Source organism: Gobio gobio, assembly GCF_949357685.1.
Source record: "Gobio gobio genome assembly, chromosome: 6".
NCBI classification, from domain to species: Eukaryota; Metazoa; Chordata; class Actinopteri; order Cypriniformes; family Gobionidae; genus Gobio; species Gobio gobio.
The window spans coordinates 20,729,073-20,754,124 of NC_137102.1; the positions used below are offsets into that span (position 1 = coordinate 20,729,073).

The following is a 25,052-nucleotide window of genomic DNA, read 5'->3' on the forward strand; positions in this document are numbered from 1 at the left end:
CTGTGGTGGTTTATTTAATTCATTATCTGCTGTTTTTTGTTTTTTTTGTAGGTTAATTAATAAGCATACGGTTTTGTTCAAACAGACAATTCAATTCAGTTTGGTTTAATTCAATATTTTAGCAGTGTCCGACTCAATTCTGATTTGTTATTTGTGATCTCAACAGAAAATATAACCAAAGTCACAATTGCGACTTTATTTCTTGTAATTGTGACTGTATATCTCATAATGTGACTTTATATCTCATGAAATGTTTATATCTCATAACTTGACTTTATATCTCTAAATTGGAAAAGTTTTTTTCATAGTTGCAACTTTTGTACATAACTGTAACGTTATTTCTCACAATTGCGACTTTTATCTCAACATGACAATCACAATTGCATTTTTTTCCTGTAATTGTGACCATATATCTCACAATTGTTACTTTATTTCTTATGATTGCAACATTATTTCTCATAATTGCAACATTATTTCTCGTAATTGCGACTTTATATCTCAAAATGACATTGTATCTCACAATTGTGATTTTTTTACCTTTAAGTAAATTTTTTTACCTTTAAGTGTGACCATATATCACCTACATTTTTTTTATTGTGCCTTTATTTCTTGTAATTGCTATGTTAGGCCTATTTCTGGTAATTGCGACGTTTATCTCAATATTACATGGTATCTCACAACTGCATAAATATGTTACCTGTAATTGTGACCGAATATCTCACAATTGCGACTTTATTTCTTTTAAGCGTGACTGACATGTATTGCGTCTCACAATATATTCCACAATTGTGACACTATTTCACATAATCATGACCTTGTTTCACAATTGCATATTTTTTCATAAATTGTGACTATTGCTTGTTATTGCTGCATTATACCTAACAATTGTGATTAGCGGTTTCAATTTTTTTAACTCTTATACATGTTTCAATAGGTTTCTGTCTAAACACTCAGACATGCTCTCTACTGGAAATATTGGTGATTTGTGAATGTAAAAGTTTAATTTTGTGCTGGAACACAATAACAACGGGAAAATGTGTTGGAAGCTTTATTATAGACAATATGTGTGATAAATTGAACATTTTTTGAGATATGACACAGGCTTCAACTATCAATTCAAGGAAATTATCTCAGCATTCGACTTCTCACATACATGTCATACTCAGCCATCAGATCATCATTCATGCATCACATCCTGTTTGTGATTGTGTTTTCCTGTTAACCAACTGGCCTCTAATTCACTAAGGCTGTGTCCGAAAGCGAAGGCATCTGCCCAGTCTGCACAGACCGTTTTATTTAGACTGGCATCCAGGGAAAAATAACGTCATGTCTAATGATCTAGAACTCTAGAACTAATGAAGTTTAAAATTCAAGTGAGCTTTAGACATAACCAAGTGAATATTTAGTGTCTGGTAAGATTAAAAAATAAGAAAGAAATGTGCATTTATGAATTAATGTCCTGCTTTCAGCTGATCTGTCAGATTTGTTCGCACGCACACAATTGACCTAAAATCGATCAGATAGAATCTTGGTAGACAGGAAACGTTGGTGTTCAATGTGCCTTGATGGCTACCTTCCTAACAAGGCAGTGTTTCTCCTGACAGACATGGAGAAAGATGCACCCAGAATGCCTCAGAGCAACTACACTCCAACAAGCGTATACACGGATTTGCAAATTTGGTTAAATAAAAAGAAACGCAGACGTGTTAATTTCACTTCAGGCAGCTTTACGTTTTAATTGAGCAAGTCTTAAGTCACAGCCATCATCGTGATTTCGGGATGATCGCTAAGTATTAATTAACTTTATAGCCACAAACGGATTAATTAGAGGAATTAGGCGGCTGTAAGAGGCCTGCTCTTTTGCACCCTTTGTGTGCTCGAGTCATGTGTTGTCGTGCTGGCATAATCACATGCGTTTGTAAACAAGACAGCGAGTGTCTCTGTTGTCATGGCAACAGAGGTAGCACAGGCATTCTGATGCCAGGCCTCTCTACAACAGTAAAGGCCTGTTCACAAGAAAAAGTGAAACTAATCGCCGACGAAAGGTCTATTAACAGCAAGAAAAGTGATAGCCATTCCAGTGCTTTAATGCGAAATACAACTCACAACTCACCTTTATTAAAAAAATTATTGAATATTAAATATATATATATGTGTATGTATGTGTGTGTGTGTGTGTGTGTGTGTGTATATATTTATATGTATATAAATAGTATATATATATATATATATATATAATGTATTAAATATTACATATAAATATGAATATTATATGATTAAATATGATTAAATATTATAAATAAGTAATTTCTCAATGAGTTAAGATTAAGAGTAAATTATGTAAATCAAGATATATTTTTTAAAATTATGGGTAAATAATAAAAGTATGTAAAGACGGTAATAAAATAAAAAAAAATGAAAATTACAAGCAATAAAGCAAAAAAAGACAATAAAAAGATATACACTGTCTATCATTCAAAAAGTTTGTGGTCGGTACAATTTAAAAAAAAAAAAGAAATTAATACTTTTATCCGTTATTTATTTCATTATACATGATTTATTTATTAAACTGATCAAAATTGATCACAAAAAAATCTTATTTGCTCACCAATGCTGCATTTATTTTATCAGAAATACAGTACAAACTGTAATATTGTGAAATAATTACCGAAATTTTAAATAACTGTTTTCTATTTTATTCTATTTAAAAAAAAAAAAAGTAGTCTTGTGATGTAAAGCTGAATTTTCAGCATCATTACTCCAGTCTTCAGTGTTACATGATCCTTCAGAAATCATTTTAATATGCTGATTTACTGCTAAACATTTATTATTATTACCAATGTTGAAAATCAGGATTCTAAAATGAATAGAAAGATCAAAATAACAACATTTATTTTTGTAACAAGACTTTCAAAAACATTTTAGAAAATGTACCGACCCCAAACATTTGAGGCCTTTAAATTAGTTTGGACACCGTCGTTATTTTTTGATGTTCCGTTTATTGCTACACACTTGACCTTTAAATACTGTCTCTTAAGGCACTGATGACATTTTTAAACCCCGGCTCATCTTCCTGGAGTGGAGGATTCTGTTTCGCTGGTCTTTTCCATCTTTTGCGCATGCAGTCTTGCCCTAGAAGCAATACTTCTAATCAAAAGGGAGATTTTTGTTTGCATGTTTGAGAGCAATTTAATCAGATGTATTGTTTTTTTTCAGGAAACGCTTTGTCTGAAATGTCTTTTTTTTTTGTTCATTCACAGCTCTAATGTGTCACATTCTCTGTTAACCATGTCTGTTTGTACATGCATGTATGTGTGTGTTTCTTTGCTGGCTGTATTTAAGTTGTTGCATGTTCTCGCCCACATCTCCTCCTCTCTCTCTCTAACCCACCCCATCTTCAGGGAGCATGGAGCGCCTCCCGCAGACCGAGCTCCCCCACATGGTCCCTTGACCCGACTGAGGGCTGGGACGGGCCAAAGAGCAGGCAGCCCCACGGCATGGCCGCCTGGATAATTCGTGTGGTAAATACAGCTAAATATTACACAGGCCTTCATTGGGAGATCAGTTACAACTTTGCGACATGACGATATTAAATTGTTCTTATTATAGTAAGTCAGTGAAGCTGTCTACACTGGAAATAGCATGTTCGACACGCCTTCAGCTAATAAATTAAGAGTAAATAATAAAGAAAAGACCTTAAAAAAAAGTAGAAAATGACTAGCAATAAAGCAAATAAATACAATTGAAAGATATACACTGTCTACCATTAAAATTCTATTAAATAAAATGTATTCGTTATTTATTTAATTATACATTATCTTTTAAATTAATCAAAAGTGACAAGTCTTATGTGCTCACCAGTGCTGCATCTATTTGATAAAAAAAACTGTTTTAAAAAAATGTATATGATATAATATATATATATTTAATATATCATAACTAGTGCTGTCAAAATTAGAATGTTAACGCATGCGATTACATTTTCCCAGTTTAACGCACTAAAAATATTTAACGCAATTAAAAATTTTAGCTTTAATAAGGATTAATCTATATTTAATTCATAATTTATGCAGTTAAGACTGTAACGTTTTTGATAACTTTATTCAATTTCTGAATATTGACTATATATGATACCCAGAGGTAAATATGATATGTATTGTAATGGATTTATGTGAAGATTGTTTAAGTTCACTTAAATTACATTTTATTTATTTGAAACCCTAATAAATGTTTAAATTGATAGCTTTCAATTATACTGTAATGTTGAATGTCTAGAACTATTTTTATTTTATTTTATCAATTTCATAGACACATCAGTAGCAGCAGTATTAGTATCAGTGATACTGGCCTTCAGTCATAAAAAATTGCCATTACAACAAATATTTACAATATACTGTCTTTAAGTTGTTTCTTCATTAATTTGGAGAGTAATTGTGAAATTATTACAATATAAAAAATATTAACTCTTATGTTTTTAATCGTAAATCACAATTAATTACAGAAAAAATTTACGCTTTAATTAGTTCATTTTTTTAATCGATTGACAGCACTAATTATAACATTAGAATTTAACATAATATAACATTTTAATATAGTTCTTTATACATTTCCAATTTTATTATATAAATTATTTTACTTCTATTACTTTTATATGTTTTAATAATAGTATTTTATCATTGAATTAGTAACATGAAAGCTACAGAGATATGAAAAAAAAATGTTTTATATAAAATACATATATGTACAGACACTGGGGTGAGTTGCTCTGTGTTTAGTGAACAGTCATGAGCCCGTCAGCAATTCCAGTGCAGACAGTCTTGAGTTGATATGGTCTGATGTGATTCTGATCACATCCAGTGTAGACACTGTCGTAATCTTTAGAGAGAACTAAAATGTTCCAGCACTCTTTAAAGAATACTCCACAGATATCCTCAGTCTCGACAGCAGGTGTTTGGTTTGTGTCCAATTATGTTTTGAAACCGGACATATTTTACATGTTTCAAGTAAAACATTTCAATAGTGTTCTCTAAGTTGTGAATTGATGGCAGTGGTGATAGTGATTTTCAAGCAATAGGTATAAAAAGTAATTTTCAAGAAAGGGAAGACCCTGTAAATTACAGATGTATGAAATGTAAACCACACCTTGCCTTTTCATGCAGAGAATATGAAAGTCGCTGCAGGGCCATCACATTGAAAAGGTAGTCATAACAATGCTCACCTTGGACAGCTTTCATTTGGATTTTGACTAGACAAATATTATTTTGCATTTTTCATATCAGAAATAACCGCAGCATATTATGATTGTCACTAACATGGTCTGTAGCTAACCGTTCCCCCCCGGCATGCACAGTGCTTTTCTTTCTATGACCTGGCTTGACTTGGGCTAATGAATGAAAATGAGTTATGAATGTCTTCACGTTGTGAGCCGTAGCCCATGGGTAGGAGCAGATGTGCTGCGTGTTGAGGGGTCAGGGGGCCGCGCAGTGGCCATGTTGGCTCTGGTGGGAGTCTCCCTAGCCTACAGGTCCATCTGTTCCTGAGCCGCTGGAGCCACCCGGATAATCATCTGGGCACGGGGCCAGACCAGGTCCCATTGCATTATCATGTCTTGACAAGGAGCGCGTTGGATAGTATTTGCCACATTTGCCACAAGAAAATAGCCTCTACTATGACATTATGATGGAGAGGAAACAGGGAAAGTGGAAGTATAGGTTTTAATGGAAAGGAAACCTTTTTTAAAAGTAAAATGGCAAAAGATGTTTGTATATGAATATGGTGTTAATTCTATTCCTTTATATGAGTGAGTGTTATATTGAATATTCACAATATATTTGTAGTGATTTTGCTTTTGATGAAATTTAGCAAAAATGGGCCTCATTTACTAACCAAACGTGCACATATTTGTGTACAAACTAACTGATGATGTATGTATGTTTGCGTGTATATACAACAAGTGAACATTTTGTCCTCAAAGTTGACGTGTTAGAAGCAGGAAAAATGGGCAAGCATAAGGATTTGAGCGAGTTTGACTAGGGCCAAATTATAATGGCTAGACGCCTGGGTCAGAGCATCTCCTGTGGGGTGTTCCCGGTCTGCAGTGGTCAGTATCTATCAAAAGTGGTCCAAGGAAGGAACAGTGGTGAACCAACGACAGGGTCATGGGTGGCCAAGGCTCATGGATGCATATGGGGGGCGAAGGCTATCCCGTGTGGTCCGATCAAACAGACGAGCTACTGTAGCTCATATTGCTCAATAAGTTAATGCTGGTTCTGATAGAAAGGTGTCAGAATACACAGTGCATTGCAAAAGGGGGACCGACACAATATTAGGAAGGTGGACATAATATAATGCCTGATCGGTGTGTATATATATAATATATTGTATTATATTGTAATATTGGTGCTGTCAAATCGATTAATACTAAAGAAAATTTTGTTTACATAATATGTGTGTGTTATGTATATAAGTACACACAGATGCGTATATTTAAGAAAATGTTGTTATATTTAGATATTTTATATTTATATTTATATACAGTATACATGCAAATACTTCTTAAATATATACATGAATGCGCGTGTATTCATATGCATAATAATTATACACAGTACACATATATTACATAAACACAAACTTATTTTGGATGCGATTAATCAATTTGACAGCAATATATATATATATATATATATATATATATATATATATATATATATATATATATATATATATATATATATATATATATATATATATATATATATATATATATATATATATATATATTCAGTTGATGGTCTCTTCTGTTTTTTTGTTTTTGTTAAGTTTATTTGATTCAATGAAATTATTTTATGCATTTTAGTTATCGTGTTTATAATTTAATAAATTCAAAATAATTATTTAATTTTTAAAATAAAATATTAGGTTATACTTTATTTTACTGAGTAATTATGGTTAGTTATAAGTTATAAGTCATAATTTACTGTAATTACTACAGTAATTTAAAAGTGTTATTAAGTAATATATATAATAAATATTAAAATAAATATATTTTAAATGTATATAAATATCTAAATATTATGTTTTAAAGGGTTAGTTCACCCAAAAATGAAAATTCTGTCATTAATTACTCACCCTCATTTCGTTCGACACCCGTAAGACCTCCGTTCATATTCGGAACACAAATGAAGATATTTTTGTTGAAAGCTGATGGCTGAGAAAGGCTTAAAAAAAAATCAAAATAACACCTTTATCCAACTTGTTATTGCCTTCCGTGTGTGCCTCCACGACGCATGCGCGAGAATATGACGTAGCGCCGGGGTTCGGGAATCCATGAAATGCACACTTAAGCCATTTTGAGAACTACGCCGAGACCTAAAGCACGATCAATGTATAATTCAACAGCTTAGACACGCGCGTCTTCCTCTGCTTGTCAACAAATCGCTTCTGGGTCATGTGTCCGAACGCCAGATCTGCGTCATATTCTCGCGCATGCGTTGTGGAGGCACACACGGAAGGCAATAGCAAGTTGGATAAAGGTGTTATTTAGATTTTTTTTTTGCGCACAAAAACTATTGTCGTCGCATCGTAAAATGATTGTAGAGTCACTGTGGTGAGATGGACTTTGTAACAACGTTTTTAGTACCTTTTCTGGGTCTTGGGAGTATTAATGTACTGAATGCCAATGGAGGCCTGTCTGAAGCCTTTCTCAGCCATCAGCTTTCAACAAAAATATCTTCATTTGTGTTCCGAATATGAACGGAGGTCTTACGGGTGTCGAACAACATAAGGGTGAGTAATTAATGACAGAATTTTCATTTTTGGGTGAACTAACCCTTTAAAACCTGACCTTAACAATAAAGACGTGAAAGTTCTGGTCTCTGGCCTAATTTAAATAATCTCTTTTATATTATAATTATTATATATTTTTATTATAATTGTATTGTATAATTATTAACATTACAGTGAAATGTAATAAAAATAAAGGTGAAAGTGAAAAATTATTTAATTAATTATTAAAAATTATTTTAAAAAATGTTTTTAATTAACCGCATTGCCCATCCCTATGTCAAATAAAGCTACATCACAGTACCATGGTATTACTATCCAGTACCATTTCTGTACCACGGTACCACCAGAGTACTTTTTTGTAAAGTCAGGTCGAAGAGATGATGAAAAGACCAATTTAAAAAGCATCAAGTCTGAGTGGCAGAGGCAGAAGTTGAAAGAACGGGTGAAATTATGGTCCAGTGAGAAGAACAGTAGATGGGGGAGGGAAGGCAGGGAGTGTAATTCTTGGAAAGGGTTTTCATTGTGACAGTCAGAATGGCAGCCCCTGAGGAAAGGAAACGCGCTGACAGCGTAATAGAAGTGAAATCGCTAGAATAACACGGCCGAGGCCTCTCAACAGCTTGATAGCCGTGTTGGCAGCTCCCTTCGATGCCATCTCACACAGAGTGTCACAGTCTCTCCAAAATTGGTGTCATTATGGGGAATGTTGCTCCACTATGACAGCTAGTTAAATTGAGAGAGAGTCGTGTTTGGTTCGGGTTGGTTATTTGATCACAGTGCATTAAAGTTGAGCTGGTAGACCATTCATTAAATATAAACACAAAGAGAAAAGAAAACTTTGGACACTCCGTTCCTGCTTGAGTTCAAATTGCTTCAGTCCTGTCAATGCAAAATAACTAAATTGTCAAGAGTGTTTGAAAAAGGCTCTTTGAAGTGGTATATAGAGAAATAAGACATGGTTAGTCTTCTCATTGGTTTGACCAACTTCGAGTATTTAAAAGCTACACCGTTTGGACCATTACGTCATTTGCCTTTCTTTTATCGCTTATTGTTTGTTAATCTAGTAAAAAACATTTGATACTGAACTCATATTTTTTGGTTAGCTATAGCAATACTGCCATATAGTTCAAAAGCTTTTGTTTGCTTAGTTGAATTCCTTCACAGAGTTCCCACCTTCATCCTACGCTTATGTCATTAAAAGAATGCACTTCGGTTGGAAATGTTATGCAAACAAATACAAAAATCATGGAAATTTCTATAGTCAATAGAATGCTCTAATGCTAAGCTTTAAAATATTTAGGGTGAAAGTAATTGAAAGATTTAGCTTTTTTTTGTACTTTACTGTCAGTTTTGATCAGTTCAATACATCCTTGCTGAATAAAAGTATTAATTTCTTAGATTTTTTTACTGACCCCAAACTTTTTAACAGTTTGTAAGTAGAAGATTGGCGATGTGTATTCATAGAAAAAAGGGTAGGATCCCTATATTTAAAAACTATCTGTGATCTGTTGCAGAAATGTGAAATTAACCCATCACAAACACAAAGTCAGTGAACAATGTTGTTATTACGGTGTAATTACATATGTATAAGCACATGCAATTGAAAATTGTTGTAATTTATCACACTAAAGTTACTACTAGCTACAGGAAACTCCCGTTGGGCAAAGTAGAAGCAAATGCATAAAAGGAATCCTTTAGCCCCATCTTTTCGATGAGAATCACTCTCTGCCAGCGAGGATGACCCTTATGGTATCTCTGTTATGTCACCAGGGTAGAGGATCTGGCTTCCCAGGCAGGAGGCGGCCCAGGGGTTCGGGTGTCGCAGGCAGGGGAGGACGTGGCCGTGCCAGAATGAAAAACGGAGTCCCTCCAATCCCAATACCAGGAGTATGTCTCATTAACTGCCAGCTACTACATTGTTTGTTCTGATATGTGGATATGTAACTATAAAGCATTTATTTGTATGGTATGTTTGTTTCTCTGCAGATAAACATGGAACCAATGTGCACATTCAGGGAAGAGGAGGAAAACGCCATGCACAGTACAGTGGTGATTTTCTCTAGTACAGACACGTTCACGCTGAAACAGGTAAAAGTGAATGTTTCTGAGCATTCGGTTCTGCTTACTACCGTATATGTGGAGTCTGCTGCTCTCTTACAGTGGTATGCGTGTGTGTTTGTGTTTTCTTTTCCTTAGGATATGTGTGTGGTTTGTGGAAGTTTCGGACAGGGTGTGGAGGGTCGACTCCTGGCCTGTGCGCAGTGTGGACAGTGTTACCACCCCTACTGTGTTAACATAAAGGTGAGCACTTTCAACTCCACACTTGCAAGCTAAATAAATTTTTTTTCACAGGATAAAACATTTAAATATGTAATTTTGGTGATCAAAGATGAGGGATAAAACGATTAAAGGGATAAAATGATTGACTACAGGGGGATTTTAAAGAGAGAAAAAATCAGTTTCCACAAAAATATTAAGCAGTGCAACATTGATACTATTAAGAAATGTTTTTTTCAAATCAGCATATTAGAATTATTTCTGAAGGATTATGTGGCACTGAAGACTGGAGTAATGATGCTGAAAATTCTTTCTTTTTTTCTGTGAAACACAAAGGAAATTGTCATTTTGAAAAATGTCTCAATTGGGTGCAATGTTGTTTTTGACCCCTTTGACTTTTATTGTATGGACAAATATAGTCAAAACATTTTTCAAAATATTTGGAAAAAAAATTATAAAATGATACTAAAAACTACTGTCTTCTTTTTTTTTTTTTTTTGGAAAGTTCTGTCTTCATATGCATGCTGCCTTATGTTAAATGACATTTATTGGTTTTCAGATCACTAAGGTGGTGTTGAGTAAAGGCTGGCGGTGTTTGGAGTGTACCGTGTGTGAGGCGTGTGGTCAGGCCAGCGACCCGGGACGTCTGCTGCTCTGTGACGATTGTGACATCAGCTACCACACCTACTGCTTAGACCCGCCCCTGCAGAATGTGCCCAATGGAAGCTGGAAATGCAAATGGTATTCCACCTTGTTTCACAATTTACTCTTTTACATTTTCACGTACATTTTCTCTTTTAATACATATTTAAAATAATATAATGCAGAATTATTATTATTATTTTTTTTGTTTTGTTTACAAAATTATGCTTCAACTGTGCTTTGAAAACTGCTTCAACTTTAAGAATACTTGCTAGTTACAATAGAGGACCTTTTTATTAACAAAAGCATTTTTGAAAGGACTTTTAGTAATGTGAATAATTTTACTTGTCATGTATTGATGTGAGCCGTTATTAGGGTGGTAAAATCGGTGGAGCCGTGTGGTGTGTAATTAATGTCACTCTGCCTGCATTGACCTCCCACAGGTGTGTGTCCTGTACGCAGTGCGGCGCCACGTCCGCGGGTCTGAGGTGTGAGTGGCAGAATAATTACACTCAGTGTGCCCCTTGCGCCAGCCTGGCATCGTGCCCACTGTGTCAGCAGGACTACAATGAGGAGGAGATCATCCTGCAGTGCCGCCAGTGTGATAGGTGAGCTGCGGTCCAGCACTCTGGGTCTGGGCTGTGCCTGTACCTGCTGGTGTGCTTGGGTTCCTTTCAACTCAGCAAATCACTGCCATCAAATGTTATAAAACCTACTGGATGCATTTTCTGAGAAAGAGATGCTGGCTCATGCAAAACAACATGTATATAAAAATTTACCAATTATATTTCACAGTATTTGATAAGATGTTGAAATAGTGATTGCTAGACAGTTCCTATATATATACATATAAGCAGCACATAATAAATGTTTCTTGAGCAGCAAATCAATTTATTAGAATGATTTCTGAAGGATCATGTGACACTGAAGACTATTAATATATAGTCTATATAATCTATATAAATATAGAAAACAGTTATTTTCAATTGTATTAATATTTCATAATATTATAGTTTTTACTGTATTTTTTATCAAATAAATGCAGCCTTGTATAAATATAGTAGCAGAAATATTACTACTACTATTAATAATAGTAGCTTTTAAAAAAGTTTTATTTGTTTGTGTATTCATATTGAATAATGTAATACGAATACACAAACAAAACAAAAAAAAGTATTAAAATGCAAATATTTTCTGCATATCGGTACTCTTGAGATTTATAAAAAATAATCTGAATAATAATAGTCATAATAATTGATGAAAAAAATTGGTTCTCTATTTTTTTACTTCTTTATATGCAGTTACTCAAATGTTCTGGGGAGTTACTAGGTGGTCGCTTAATGGCCCTAGTGAAAATTGGCCCAATAATATTCTGAACTCATATCCCTCCTTCAATATAAATTAATGGGATTTTTGCCCATTTATTGCACAATACAATTGTAAGTCCTAATACTAGAAGACAATGAAACGTAGAAAAGTAATTGCACGGCTCTCCTCAATACACACACAGTTTGAGGTATCCCTCATATCCGTAGCACAAACGTGCTGTTTCCATGTCTGCAGGTGGATGCATGCCTCGTGTCAGGGTATCTGCTCGGAGGAGGAAGTGGAGAAGATTGCAGACACCAGCTTTGACTGCAGTCTGTGTCAAGGCCAGACCCCCCTCTCTCCTGGTAAACACAAGCACTGCTTAAGCACAGTCTGTTTTACATTTATAAATCTTATTTTGGTTGAAATTGTGTATTTGTGTGTTCATTAAACAGTGCCTGGAACGCCGGCCAAATCCAGTTTAGATTTAGTCGAGCCTGTTCTCATGCCACAGAGATTCACAAAAACAAGAGATTCTGGTAAAGTTGATTTCATTTTACTAAAACAGAATTATAAAAGCGTCAGATTATAATAATTAAAAGTAATGGAATTTTCATTCACACTTCACAATAGGGTTCAATTAGTTAACCTCTTAATCTAATACATTATTAAAAAGTTGTATCTGTTAATTATTTCAATGGAACTATCAATTAATAGTATTTTTAAACTAACGTTAACGAAGATGAATTGCTTATCGTTTGTTAATGTTACTTAATGCATTAGCTAATGTTAACTAATGAATACTAGTGTTACCGAAAATTCTATAATGAACATAAATGTTTTTGGTGATGCTTTGCTATAAAAAAAATGTGTCAACTAGATTCTTTGTTGAGTAAAACTTTCTCACGGGCCATAGTAATGTCCAATTTGAGAGTGAATGGTTCTTTTGAGTCGATTCTTCATATTTCCAACGAAGTTCCTCTCATGTTTCTGCTCCACAGACCTGTCGAGGACGTACACCCAGGACGGTGTTTGTCTCACTGAGTCTGGTCTGTCCCAGCTACAGAGTCTCGCCAACGCAGCCTCTCGCCGGAGACGCTCCAAACCCAAACTCAAACTGAAGATCATAAACCAGAACAGTGTGGCCGTGCTGCAGACTCCTCCAGACCCACAGATTGAACTCTCCAGAGATGGAGACATTGACGACACCAAAAGTACTGCATCTCGTTGCATCTCGTTTTTTAGCAAAAGTTTCATATCCATAGATGATAAGCGAAATAAGAGATGCGGCATTGAGGGGTTCACAACCTTAAACCAACCTAACATAATGCCTTAAACCTAAAATAGACGCTTTTGTTTATATATACATTCAACTCTTGATATCTGATTAAGAAGGACCATGCATATTATGTCAATTATAATATATAATTTCTATCATTTTTAAATGTTTTGGTGAGTTCATGTCAAAACATTATGGAATTATCCATAAAGGATCCATGTGATTGTGCCTCCAATTGAGGAAGATTAGGTGTCTTAGAAGGGAGCATCATTTTTCTACCCTCAATTTAAAACAACGGGAGTGCACCTATGATGCCATAAAACTAGTTATCTAGCTAGGCAGCTCATTATAGTGATTTTATGTTATTTTTTGGACAAATGGACTGTAGTTTGCTGAATCTGTTGCATAAAACTTTTTAAAATGTCTCATATTACAGTTTCACTTCTTGTAGTCAGGGGTGCATATTGGGGTTTGTTTCCATGTGTGTAATTCCTGACAGCTTTGTATGTATTTGCTTGCCTCTGCCTGTTTTGCAGCAGAAGGGGAGATGGTGGATGGTGAGGGGAAGTCAGACTCCAGTCCTGAAAGAGAGGCCACAGCAGAAGATGACTCTAAAGACACAGATGCCTGCAAGAAGAGGAAGAGGAAGCCCTACCGCCCAGGTGAGAGACTCCAGTGGAGTAGAACCCAATGCAGTTTCCCTTTTGCATGGAAGCATTCCTCGTTATAATTATCCATAGCACAGCATTGCCAGGTCTAATGCAGTGACGTAGAAATGGCGTAATGACTCACAGACGGAACAAGCTGATGTTTTTGTTAAATATAATTATTGACTGTCGTGTTGCAAATCTAAAATTCTTTTTCACTTATCATCTGTGAAGTGGTGCAGGTCACTTTATTTAGCGTTCATGGAAACACTATGATTCATCAATCAAAAGTGTCCATGTAAACTTGCCTACTGATATTTAATATCTGGCAATGCATGGAAAATGGTCATGAAAAACTTTTTTTTACAACAAAAAACATTAACTTTTAAATAAGTGGCGTGTATATACTGTATATATTTTTTCTTTCTTTTTCCCACTTTACCACTTGTACGTAATTTCAGCAGAAGTGATGCAGCTCTTCATTATTATTGAGGACTTTCTGCTTTTATTTAGGTATTGGAGGTTTCATGGTCAGACAGAGGAACCGGATGGGTCCAGGCAGAACCAAACCGGCCTTGGTCAGGAAGGACTCCACTGGTTCTGAGATCCTGCAATGCAAAGATGAGGGTGAGTATCATGCATTAAGATGACTTTCAGTAAGATTTTTTGCTGGTAGCTTATGTTGGATCTTTAATCAATCTTCAGTCTTTATTATTTTTTAATATCTTTTAAATGTATCAACTGCTTGTCAGAATGTCCACAATCTGCACATGAGGCTGGATTGGGCTCTTCCTGATTGCATTATTACATATATTTGACATTATAACAGAAATATATTGCATTGGTGTAGATGCTTTGTAGATTTCTTTGTAGATTTTTGGATTACATAAGATTTTGATGTATAGAATGAATGTGGTTTTTCTTTTCTGTCCTGATAGTCTGGGGTGACCAAGCGCCTGACACTCCAATTGATGAAAAACATCCTTTGTCTGATTTTCCTGACAATCCTGAGATTAAAATTCGGAAACGCTATAGGAAAAAGAAGACCAAACTGGAGGAGGCTTTCCCCACTTACCTACAGGTAGTGTTCATTTTGTCAGCTATTGTTTTTATTTAGTCTTAGTCTTGTGTCAAATGTACTTTTTGTTTTTTTTCATAATAGTCAACCTTGTCCTGTTTTTGTTTAGTCAAGTTTTTATCGCCTACCCCCTGGTTTCACAGACAAGGCTTAAGCTAGTCCCAGACTAAAATACATGTTAGAGCTGAAAGCAACTTTCACTGACATATCTTTAAATATGAGTCATTGTTTTGTCCCAAGATGCAAACCAACATGTTTTTTTTTTCTAAGGCATATTTATAAAAGCTGCTTAACTGTCCTGATTGAACTAAGGCCTAATCCTGGTTTAATCTAAAACCTGTCTATGAAAGACCTGTCTGGGCATTTACTCAATGAAAACTTTACACGTTACACGTACGACGTTACATTTTCATCATGCTGCATAATGGTTAAACTGATAATAATGATTATTTTGCTCAAAATTATAATTGCAATGATTTTTTTAAGTTGAGAAATGTATCTTTACATTTCATCAGAATTATTGCACTTTTACCTATAATCACAACTCAAGGGAATGTCAACTCATACACATCTAGTTTCCTGATTTATTATAGGCTATTTATCATATAAATGAGCACTCTCTGTCTACACTATGAAAACTGGTAAAGCAAGAAACTTAAAATAAAACTAATAGTAATTCCAATCATTCCAAATTCCAACTCTGCAACCACAATCGTAAACAATATAGTCGAGATCTATGTTTCTGTTTATTACAGTTCATCACTGAGAATGTTTGATCGCATATTTAGTCGCAGCAAACAGCCCAAGCAGCTCATGACAGAACACAGACTGGCTGAATTAGACTTTAATTTAAGCAGAATATCTCAAACAGAGGTCGCTGAACTCCAGCGTACTTGTTTGTCAGTGTTTTCAGATCATCACTCTTCTTCTGCAGTGTAGAGGGAGTGCGTGCGCATGGTTGCCAGATTGCAAAGATTAATTAAAACGCAGAGTTGAAAATGTATCCTTTTAACGGAAAAGCTCTGAATATTTTTTTCTGGGGAAAAAAATTGATTTTGGTACAGTTTTTATTTTTTTATTACATTTTAGTCCTGTCTTTTTTCCTCAACAATATTGCCTGTTGATAGTCACTGTTATCATTTATTGACCTTGGTGTCGTCTCGTCTTAGTCATTGGAAAAAAGCTTGTTGACACAAATTTTTCGTCTTAGTTTTCGTTGACGAAATGAACACTACTGGCTCATTGTCGATCTTTGAGGTCAAATTATCTACTTTCCAACTTTTAAAACATAATTGATAGGGTTGGGCGGTGTCTACCAAATTGGCATCAGGGGATGTCTACAGTGAAACATTGTGATGGACGATGACATTGGGGGTTGCGTTTGAGCGTTAAACTCTGTTAATGTGGCGCGGAGAAAATATGTCTGGAGAAAGAGAGAATGAAACGCATTTGGCTTTTGATAAAACTACTAGAGGATATAGCGCTGAAATATCATTACAACAAACGATCCAAGGCAACAAGTGTTTGTGGTGTGATCCACACAGCTGTTTTGATGCTCTGCTCACTTCAACTAGAAACAGGAAAATGGTGCTACCATTCTGTCTCACAGTCCTGATGGAAACATGCCAGTGTCTGGATGCAGACTGCGGTCTGACATTTGAATATCATTGGTTTAGTTTGTGTAAAACCTCTAGTAGCCATTCATTTGGCGTTTTTGCACAGTGAAATCTTTAGTGTTTAAATTGTGTTTATTGAACTGTTTTGAATGTAATTTGTATTGTGATCGGGAACAACTTCATTATTTGCGGGGTGCTGGCTCAACATTGTGATGTCTGTCAGCCATCGGCGATGGCATCGTCTATCGGCCCAACCCTAATAATTGATTAACTACATTTTAAAGACAATATGAATGGTTTGGCTGTTCAAAACGTATTATCACTATGCTAAGGTATTCTGGATGGTTGTCAGCCCATCCCCTAGTGTCAATAATATGTTGGTTACTAGATATGGTTTGGGTGGGATTTTTTCATCCACCAGGCAAAAATCACAAGTCACATTCACTTATAAATGCTATAGCGCATGAGATAATTTCTAATCTGCAGTACTCTGGAATCAATAGCAACTTTTCAGCAGATGCTCCCTTTATCTCAAGTAAATTCCAAGGATGTCACTGGGCAACTGCTACAGATGTGCTGGGAGATGCCACAGCTTTTAGCAGACTTTAGAGCACTCTGCTAGGTGAACTGGGAGCTTGTCTAGCCGAGTTTGACATATGGACTCTTAGGGAGATGATGACATTTTTTCTGCTCAACCTCCTGTCGTAAGACTCTAACTGATGTTTGAAAGCTACGACAGATGAATCTTAAGATTTTGTCCAAGACTCCTTTTGCACTCACTTGTATACTTATAAATGTATGTCATATGTCATGCTTGGTTGGTATGATAAAAATATTATATCATAGTAGTAAAATAATTTTATATCATGGTCAATCTGTAAACTACAGTATAGTATTTTTATTATTATATATATATATATATATATTTTTTTTTTTTTTTTATTAATTTTTTTATTGAAATGTAACAGAAAATTAGTTGCCATATTCCTTAATCATGTAGAAAGCTGCTTTTTGGATAATACTGTGAATTACACTACCATTCAAAAATCTGGGTTCTGTATTTATTTTTAAAAAAAATTTAAAAGCTAATACTTTTATTTAGCTTTCAACTTTTACTACTAAGGATGCATCAAATTGATAAAAAAATGCAGTTTATGTTACAAAAATTACTTTACTTTCTATTCATAAATTAATCCTGAAAATAACGTATCATGATGTCCACAAAAATATTAAGCAGCACTGTTTTCAACATTTATAATAATAAGAAGAAATGTATCTTGAGCAGCAAATCAGTATGATTGATTTTTGAAGGATCATGTGACAGCAGTAATGATGCTGAAAATTAATTTTGTATTGTATTTTAATTCAAATACATGAAAATGAAACGACAGTTTTTAAAAAATGTTAATAATGTTTCACAATATTACAGTTTTTTTATTGTATTTTGATCAAATAAATGCAACCTTGGTGAACATACAGACCTCAAACGTTTGAATTAATACTAATGAATCATCGTTTCAGACTCACCATTGTTATATGCTCTGTTATATTAGTAAAAAGAAGTATCAGTAAAACTATTATTATGAAACAAATAATGCTGACTCTAAGTTTGAATTAAATGAGCCACTTTCAAAATTACATAGCTGATATACACATCAGTTGAATTATTGCTCTATTAATGTGGCAACCGTAAAAACAAGTAAACTTGTGCTGTACTTATCAACACCCTTGGACATATCCTGCTTTTTATTTTCATATTACTTAATGTTTCTGTCACCCACACGTATACATAGCATAAAGCAGTTCTCCACACTGAGCTGCACAAATGTATTTACCATTGTATAAAAGATCCAGAAAAAAAATCTATACCGTCGCGTTATATTACACCATCGCATCGGCCAGCCCTAGAAAGCAAGAACGGATGGGATGGGAATGACGTAATTGGATGGTTGAGCTTATCCTAGCTGTTCACGCTAGCTCCTGTATCAACACTGAGAGAATCCACCCTGAAGCTGCTTCTCAGAAGAGTCACTTCAAATCAATTATTGAAAATGGAGGCTTTTAATGTCTCAGCCAGGCAGGTTCCTGAGAGCTGGAGGCTGTCAGGTCAGCTGAACTAAAATGACAGAGCAGACGGTGTGTTGGGAAGTCGTATTACGGGCCATACAGCACTCATGTTGTTTTCATGCTTGTTCCGTGCACTCGTCAGTGGCATGTGTCTGCGTAGATTGTGCGTCCTGCGGGACTGCGCTGGAGTGGTAGGAGACGGGATGAAACATGAGCTCATTTGAGGGGCTCCCACAACGTGACAGTCAGTGCAGTGTAACGCCATATGAGAGCTAGAGCAGCGCTGCCAGACAGTCAGCTCAGACAAACACAGAGCCATCTGGAAAATCTCCACTGTACCCAAAAAAGATACTCTATCAACAATGCTTTCATTGCAAATGATAACAGCACAATGTGATTCAAGTATTCCTCTTCAGCATTATTTTGCTTTGAATGTCATGATCATCCGAAGTGCAATCCTGTTGTCTTTGACATGAGCAATGTGTGTTTCACATGAGCGATATTGTGTTTTTTCAGCACTGGAAAGTCTTTTAAGCTCACCAAGGCTGCATTTATTTGATCAGAAGTACAATAAATACAGTAATATTGTGAAATATTATTAAAATAACTGTTTTCTATTTTAATTTAATTTCAAATGTAATTTATTCCTTTGATGGAAAAGTTTACGGCATCATTTCTCAATATGTAATCTCTTTTGATTAATTTAGTGCATCCTTCATGAATAAAATATTTTCTTATAATTAAAGGCATAGTGATGTTTGATCATCAGTCTGAATGATTCATTAATTTGAGTAAAAAAATTAAATAAAAAAAGATCATGAAAAAAAAGTGGGAACCCTGACCGTTATATTAGCCTTCTTCAAATGATCTGTGTCCACTTGTTTGATTAACAGAAGTAGGTCATGGGTAATAAAATTTTCCTTTTTCAAATATTCTGTAGTATAATGGATTACTGACTTTTCTACATTTTGCTACATTTTCGTGTATATTTTTTTTGCTATTATTAAATTGTATTATATGCAATATCTGCGTTTAATGGGCCATGATTTGCTCTCTAGCTATTGGCATCAGCATTCACCATTAAAAAAACCATAATGGTTGACCACTAGTCTGAACAGTTATTACTCTCAATTTATAAAAGCCATAATTTTTTAAAACCCGTATCATCTTTACTAGATGGACAAATCAGTCACTTTGCACATTTTATATCGAAGTACTCTCACTTCAATCTCTTCTCTTACAGGAGGCCTTTTTTGGGAAAGACCTGCTGGACAAGAGCAAACAGAGCAGACAGGAAACCACACGGCTGCTAGAAGATGACCGAGACAGGAAACAGCTCGCAGCCAATCAGATGAAGCCATTGTCAAACGCATCACTCAGTGCGTCAGCGGCACCGCTGCCCAGTAAAGCAGTAGCAGCACGTACGTTTCTCACAGCTACTGGAGCAATCACACACACATACACACACACACATACTCATATGCGGCCTGTTGCAGTCTTTTCGTCTCTTTCTGTTTTTGTCTTTTTTCCATTTGACATTCATACCCAGTCTGATTTATAAATGTATTTCACTTAAAGTCAACATGAAATTTAAATAGACCCCATTTACTTTCTTTACTCACATTGCTGGTATGGTTGCCGGGGGATTTACTCAGAAATGTCCCCTTACGGAAAGTGAAATGGGTTGAAAGTGCAATTTCATGTGGACTTTAAATTTGTCTACACAATTTAGACCACTTTCCTGGAGTACAAAAGTCAGGGTAATGTCTATGTCTGTTTAGCTTCATCGCAATTTGGTTTAGTTTTCCCTGCTCCCGTTCCTTGCTCATTAGATTCTGATTAATCCCGCACCTGTTTCTGTTCTGGTTAATTAACTCTCCCTGTGTATAGAGGGTATGCATTGACGTCACTTTCCCGCCGGAACACACCCCCTCAGCCGGACTGAGTGGCAAAAGAGCTGCTGCATGAATGTATTTAATAGGGGAAACTGTGAAAACGCAAGTAAAACAAACAATTATCAGTTTTAACCCAATATAGTGTTTCTTACAATTTACGAAAGACCCGGTGATCCATGGATATTGACATGCAGCCAGAAATCGTGTTTCCTGACATTTATATGAGCCTGATTTTGACACCGGGGAAATACATAAAGCAAATTTGCAATATAGGTAGGTCTAAATCCAGGTGATCACTTCACTTATATCAATGTTATATATAGTGTCATATCGTCCAGCCTTAAAACTTGTATAGTTTTTATCAAATTAGACAGAATATAAGATGATAAATATTTAAAGGGGTACTTCAGCGCTGGAAAGATGAATGTGTATTTTAAATTGGGTCATTTATGTAGTAGAAATGTGAAATTATTTTAGAAGTTGGTGCTTTCTAGACAGAGAAAAGACAGAAAATGTATTTTTGGCTCATATGGATGAAAAACAACAACTCCCAGAATCCACTTGCTTCGCTGCCCTATGGGGCCACTCCCAAGCCACACCTAATGGTTACATCTCTTGCCCACCGCAGCACCACCCCACCGTCGTTTTCATTTTAATAAAATCATTTAGTTCAGAGAACAGACACTGCAATTAAAAAAAACTGAACGTGTCTGCTCAATACAGCACGAGCCGAATGAGTGTCGCAGCACAAATGCAGCAGGAGAGGAGTCAGATTTCATTCATCAGAGAGTGAGGAAATGACAGAGCAGATGATCGTGGAAAATTTGGTTTCAAAGCGAATTGCGACTATTTAAAGGTGAACTATGTAGGATTTTTGCAGTAAAACATCCAGAAATCACTAGGCCAGTGTTATATATTTTGTTCAGTTGAGTACTTAGAATATCCCAAATGTTTTCAACTATTTGTAAATCGTGAGAAAATTGCTATTTTAACCAAGGAGCCGGGACGTGTGAGCTATGCGTGTGAGGGAGTCGCCTGTCGATTGCGTCATATCTGCGTCACCCTCGGTCTCCGGTTTTATTCAGTGAAACACTTTACTCTCACTGCATTGTGAACAAGTGTCATAGCAGCCGCCGAGCGAACGTCATAACTTCCTTTTCAACACACTCAGATATATCTAATACGATAAACAGAGCTGCCTTACCTCACACTCAGCACTGGAGAAGAGGAAGTGCCGCCGGCAACCGTGTCATAATAAAAGTCCCGCCGGCGACTATGCCATAATAACAGTCCCGCTCTTCAATCGCTCCTGCGGCCTTGCTCAGCTCCACAACACTCGGTCCTGCTCTGCTTCACTACAGTAATGTTAATAATCACATCCATGAACATGATTTCTGCCCGAGTCCTATCCTGACTGTTTCCCACCGGCTGTGAGGTGAAGACCACATGTCCCGAGATTCTGCGCTCAAACGTGGCGTCATCAAACTACGCCTTTGTTATGAACAGGCGACCTCTAGTGGACGGAAAAGTTACATAGTGTAGCTTTAAGTGAGTTTGTCATTGTACCGTTTTGTTGTTGTGTTCAATTCAAGCAACCCACCCCGAATTGGCACTAATTTTAAACCGAAACAAAAATCAGCACGGATGACCGGCATTCATTCACGGCGCATTGTCAGTCATTCACGGCCGCACAGTGCTCATCCAGTCTGGCGCGTTTCAGTTCATGCCTATGGAAGCTGAACTTTCATAGAAATTAATTGAGAACACTCACTTTGCTCTGCACCGCTCCGTTATGAATGCCCATAACTGCAATATATACGTTTTGCTGCCTTGAGCGATCCATTTACTTCTCTTTTCTGAAGCTTTCGGCAGTCTGTTAAAATATACCTAAGATTTCTTGTCAAATATGTTTGTACAGTCAATTTCTTAAAGCTCTTTCCCATTTTAGATGTGTTGTGTGTGTTTTTCATGGCATTAACTGCCACTCAGTCTTTTTGCCACTCAGTGGGTGTAACCCCAATGACTAACGTCACGTGCATACCCTCTATTTAAGCCCTTACTTTCCTTAGTTCTTTTTCCGGTATTGTCTATGGTTTAACATGGTTGTATTCTCCTTAGTTTCTCCCTGGATTCATTATTGAATCTAATCTAATCTAATCTAATCTATTAAAGACTTTTTTATTTATTTCTCTGAATCTCTTGCGTCGCACGCTTACTACAGCCACACACGTGACAATCATTAGGCACTTATAATTACTTTCCTGCTTTATCCGCATCCACAGAGAACTCTGTGGAGCCTCTATTGGACCTCTCCGAAGAGCTGAAATCAGACACAGAGCTGCTGGGAATGTTTTCTGATAACATTGGCAAGCAAACAGAGGAGCCCGGTAGGCCATTATGACTGTCTGTAAACATATGAGAAGAAATAACAGCACATGTTTGCTGTTCTGATGAGCCCATTCAGTGGGGTCCAGCTCTCTAGCACTAATATTGTCAGTGTTGGAGAATCTGCTTTGAAACAGGAACTTCGTAAATTCATAAGGTTCTCGTAAACTTTAAAACTCTGATATAAAGCCATGGGCTTAGATGACAGATATAAATTATGCCTGCTAATGAATATACATTCAAAACTTACATTACATTATGGGTTGTCAAACGTAGCACGTTAGCACATGCAATCTATTTAGCAGCGTTAATTCTTTTTGACGCCGTTAACACATCAACTCATAGCTGTTTTAATTTGTTCTGGGTAATTTCTACAAAAAACATTCAGAGCTGATTGGAACTGATCATAGGCGTAGTGCATACATAAAGCACAGTGTGCATTTCTCTGTAAATAGAGAAATAAATTATTTATAAATCAAACCCAAATGGGCCGTTTAGCAGAAGTCATTAGAATTGTATGGGGAAACTTTATTATTATAAACAAGGGAAACACTGTCATTCATAGAAATGTTAAAGGATTAGTTCACTTGAAAATGAAAATTACCCCATGATTTACTCACCCTCAAGGCATTCTAGGTGTATATGACTTTCTTCTTTATGATGAACACAATCTGAGTTATATTAATAAATATCCTGACGCTTCCAAGCTTTATAATGGGAGTGACGGGGTCCATTGAATTTGAAGCTCAAAAAAGCACATCCATCCATTATAAACGTACTCCACACAGCTTCGGGGGGTTAATAAAGGCCTTCTGAAGCAAATCGGTGGGGTTTTGAAAGAAAAATATCCATATTTAAAACTTTATAAAGTAAAATATCTAGCTACCGCCAGACCGCCTTCTGTATTCAATGTACAAAAAAAGAGCAACTGCGAGAGGCGCTACACTTTCTTTGAAAGTTGAATACGGAAGGCGGTCTGAGGGAAGCTAGATATTTTCCTTTATAAAGTTTTAAATATGGATAATTTTCTTACAAAACTTGATTGATTCACTTCAGAAGGCCTTGATTAACCCCCTGGACCCATGTGGATCACGTTTATAATGGGTGGATGCACTTTTTTGAGCTCCAAACTCAATTGACCCCGACACTGCCATTATAAAGCTTTGGAGAGTCAGGATATTTATTAATATAACTCTTATTGTGTTTTTATCTGAAAGAAGAAAGTCATATACACCTAGGATGGCTTGAGGGTGAGTAAATCATTGGCAAATTTTTATTTTAAAGTGAACTAATCCTTTAATGCAGCTACAGATACAGGATTGCGTCCATAAAGTGTGTATAAAATAGTTTTATTCCACGATCGCACATTTTCCGTTCATATTTCCTGCGAGTTCTGTGCGGTTTGAGAAATGTAGAATATATTATTTGTGTGAAATAATAAGAGAAATACACTTCTAGTGTCTTAGTGTACAGTAAGTATTGTATTTTGTAATCACAAAATAAACTTTGTTTGAAATAGATAATAAATATAATATCTAAATATTTATTAAGATCAGTAAATGAAATGGTCTTGATTGTCTTTTCATTTTGTTAATTTTCTTGGCATTTCCATATTTCATTCTTAGCTTGTTTAATTTGACATTGTGTATGAATCATCTGCAGAATCTTTCTTTTTCTCTTCACTGTGCTGATCCCTCATTGTGTTTGGTTTGGGTCTTTGTAGGTCTTGATTTTTGCCCTTTCCAAGTTGAGTACTCTCCTTCACCATTTGGTAAGAGCTCATGGTCATGTTTTTTAGTTATTTTCTTATTCTTCTATTCTCTCACACCCTTTTGCTTGGCTTTTTTTAACACGTTACTTTTTGATTGTTGACACATCACTCACAATGTTTACTGCACCTGAATCCAACCATTATGCATCTTGTAGTCTATTTAGTTTCACTAATTAAAACATCTCCTATAACGGACACCTATCAGACGCTAACAGATGCAGCAATGCAGTGCTGGATTAACAGACGTGTTCAAGGACGCTTCCCTTATACCAGAACTGAGATGTTCTAGGGACAGGCAT

The 25,052-nt window shown here is 35.8% G+C and overlaps 1 protein-coding gene across 5 annotated transcripts in view; it reads left to right on the top strand.

Annotated features, from left to right (window-relative positions):
* Positions 1-25,052, top strand: part of kmt2cb (lysine (K)-specific methyltransferase 2Cb) — a 142,592-nt gene that overhangs the window by 78,312 nt on the left and 39,228 nt on the right. For 4 of the 5 annotated variants that reach the window (XR_013816627.1, XM_079818573.1, XM_079818575.1 and 1 more), the window contains exons 15-29: positions 3,402-3,521; positions 9,559-9,675; positions 9,775-9,876; positions 9,985-10,089; positions 10,625-10,806; positions 11,151-11,315; positions 12,271-12,380; positions 12,471-12,554; positions 13,017-13,229; positions 13,831-13,956; positions 14,455-14,568; positions 14,880-15,022; positions 19,946-20,123; positions 22,880-22,984; positions 24,706-24,753. Coding sequence is in view for 4 of the 5 variants with exons in the window: in XM_079818573.1 (XP_079674699.1) it covers positions 3,402-3,521; positions 9,559-9,675; positions 9,775-9,876; positions 9,985-10,089; positions 10,625-10,806; positions 11,151-11,315; positions 12,271-12,380; positions 12,471-12,554; positions 13,017-13,229; positions 13,831-13,956; positions 14,455-14,568; positions 14,880-15,022; positions 19,946-20,123; positions 22,880-22,984; positions 24,706-24,753 (1,912 nt within the window). In the remaining variant the exon portion in view is untranslated. The remainder of the gene's footprint in view (positions 1-3,401; positions 3,522-9,558; positions 9,676-9,774; positions 9,877-9,984; positions 10,090-10,624; positions 10,807-11,150; positions 11,316-12,270; positions 12,381-12,470; positions 12,555-13,016; positions 13,230-13,830; positions 13,957-14,454; positions 14,569-14,879; positions 15,023-19,945; positions 20,124-22,879; positions 22,985-24,705; positions 24,754-25,052) is intronic. The other variant, XM_079818574.1, reaches the window with a different exon arrangement.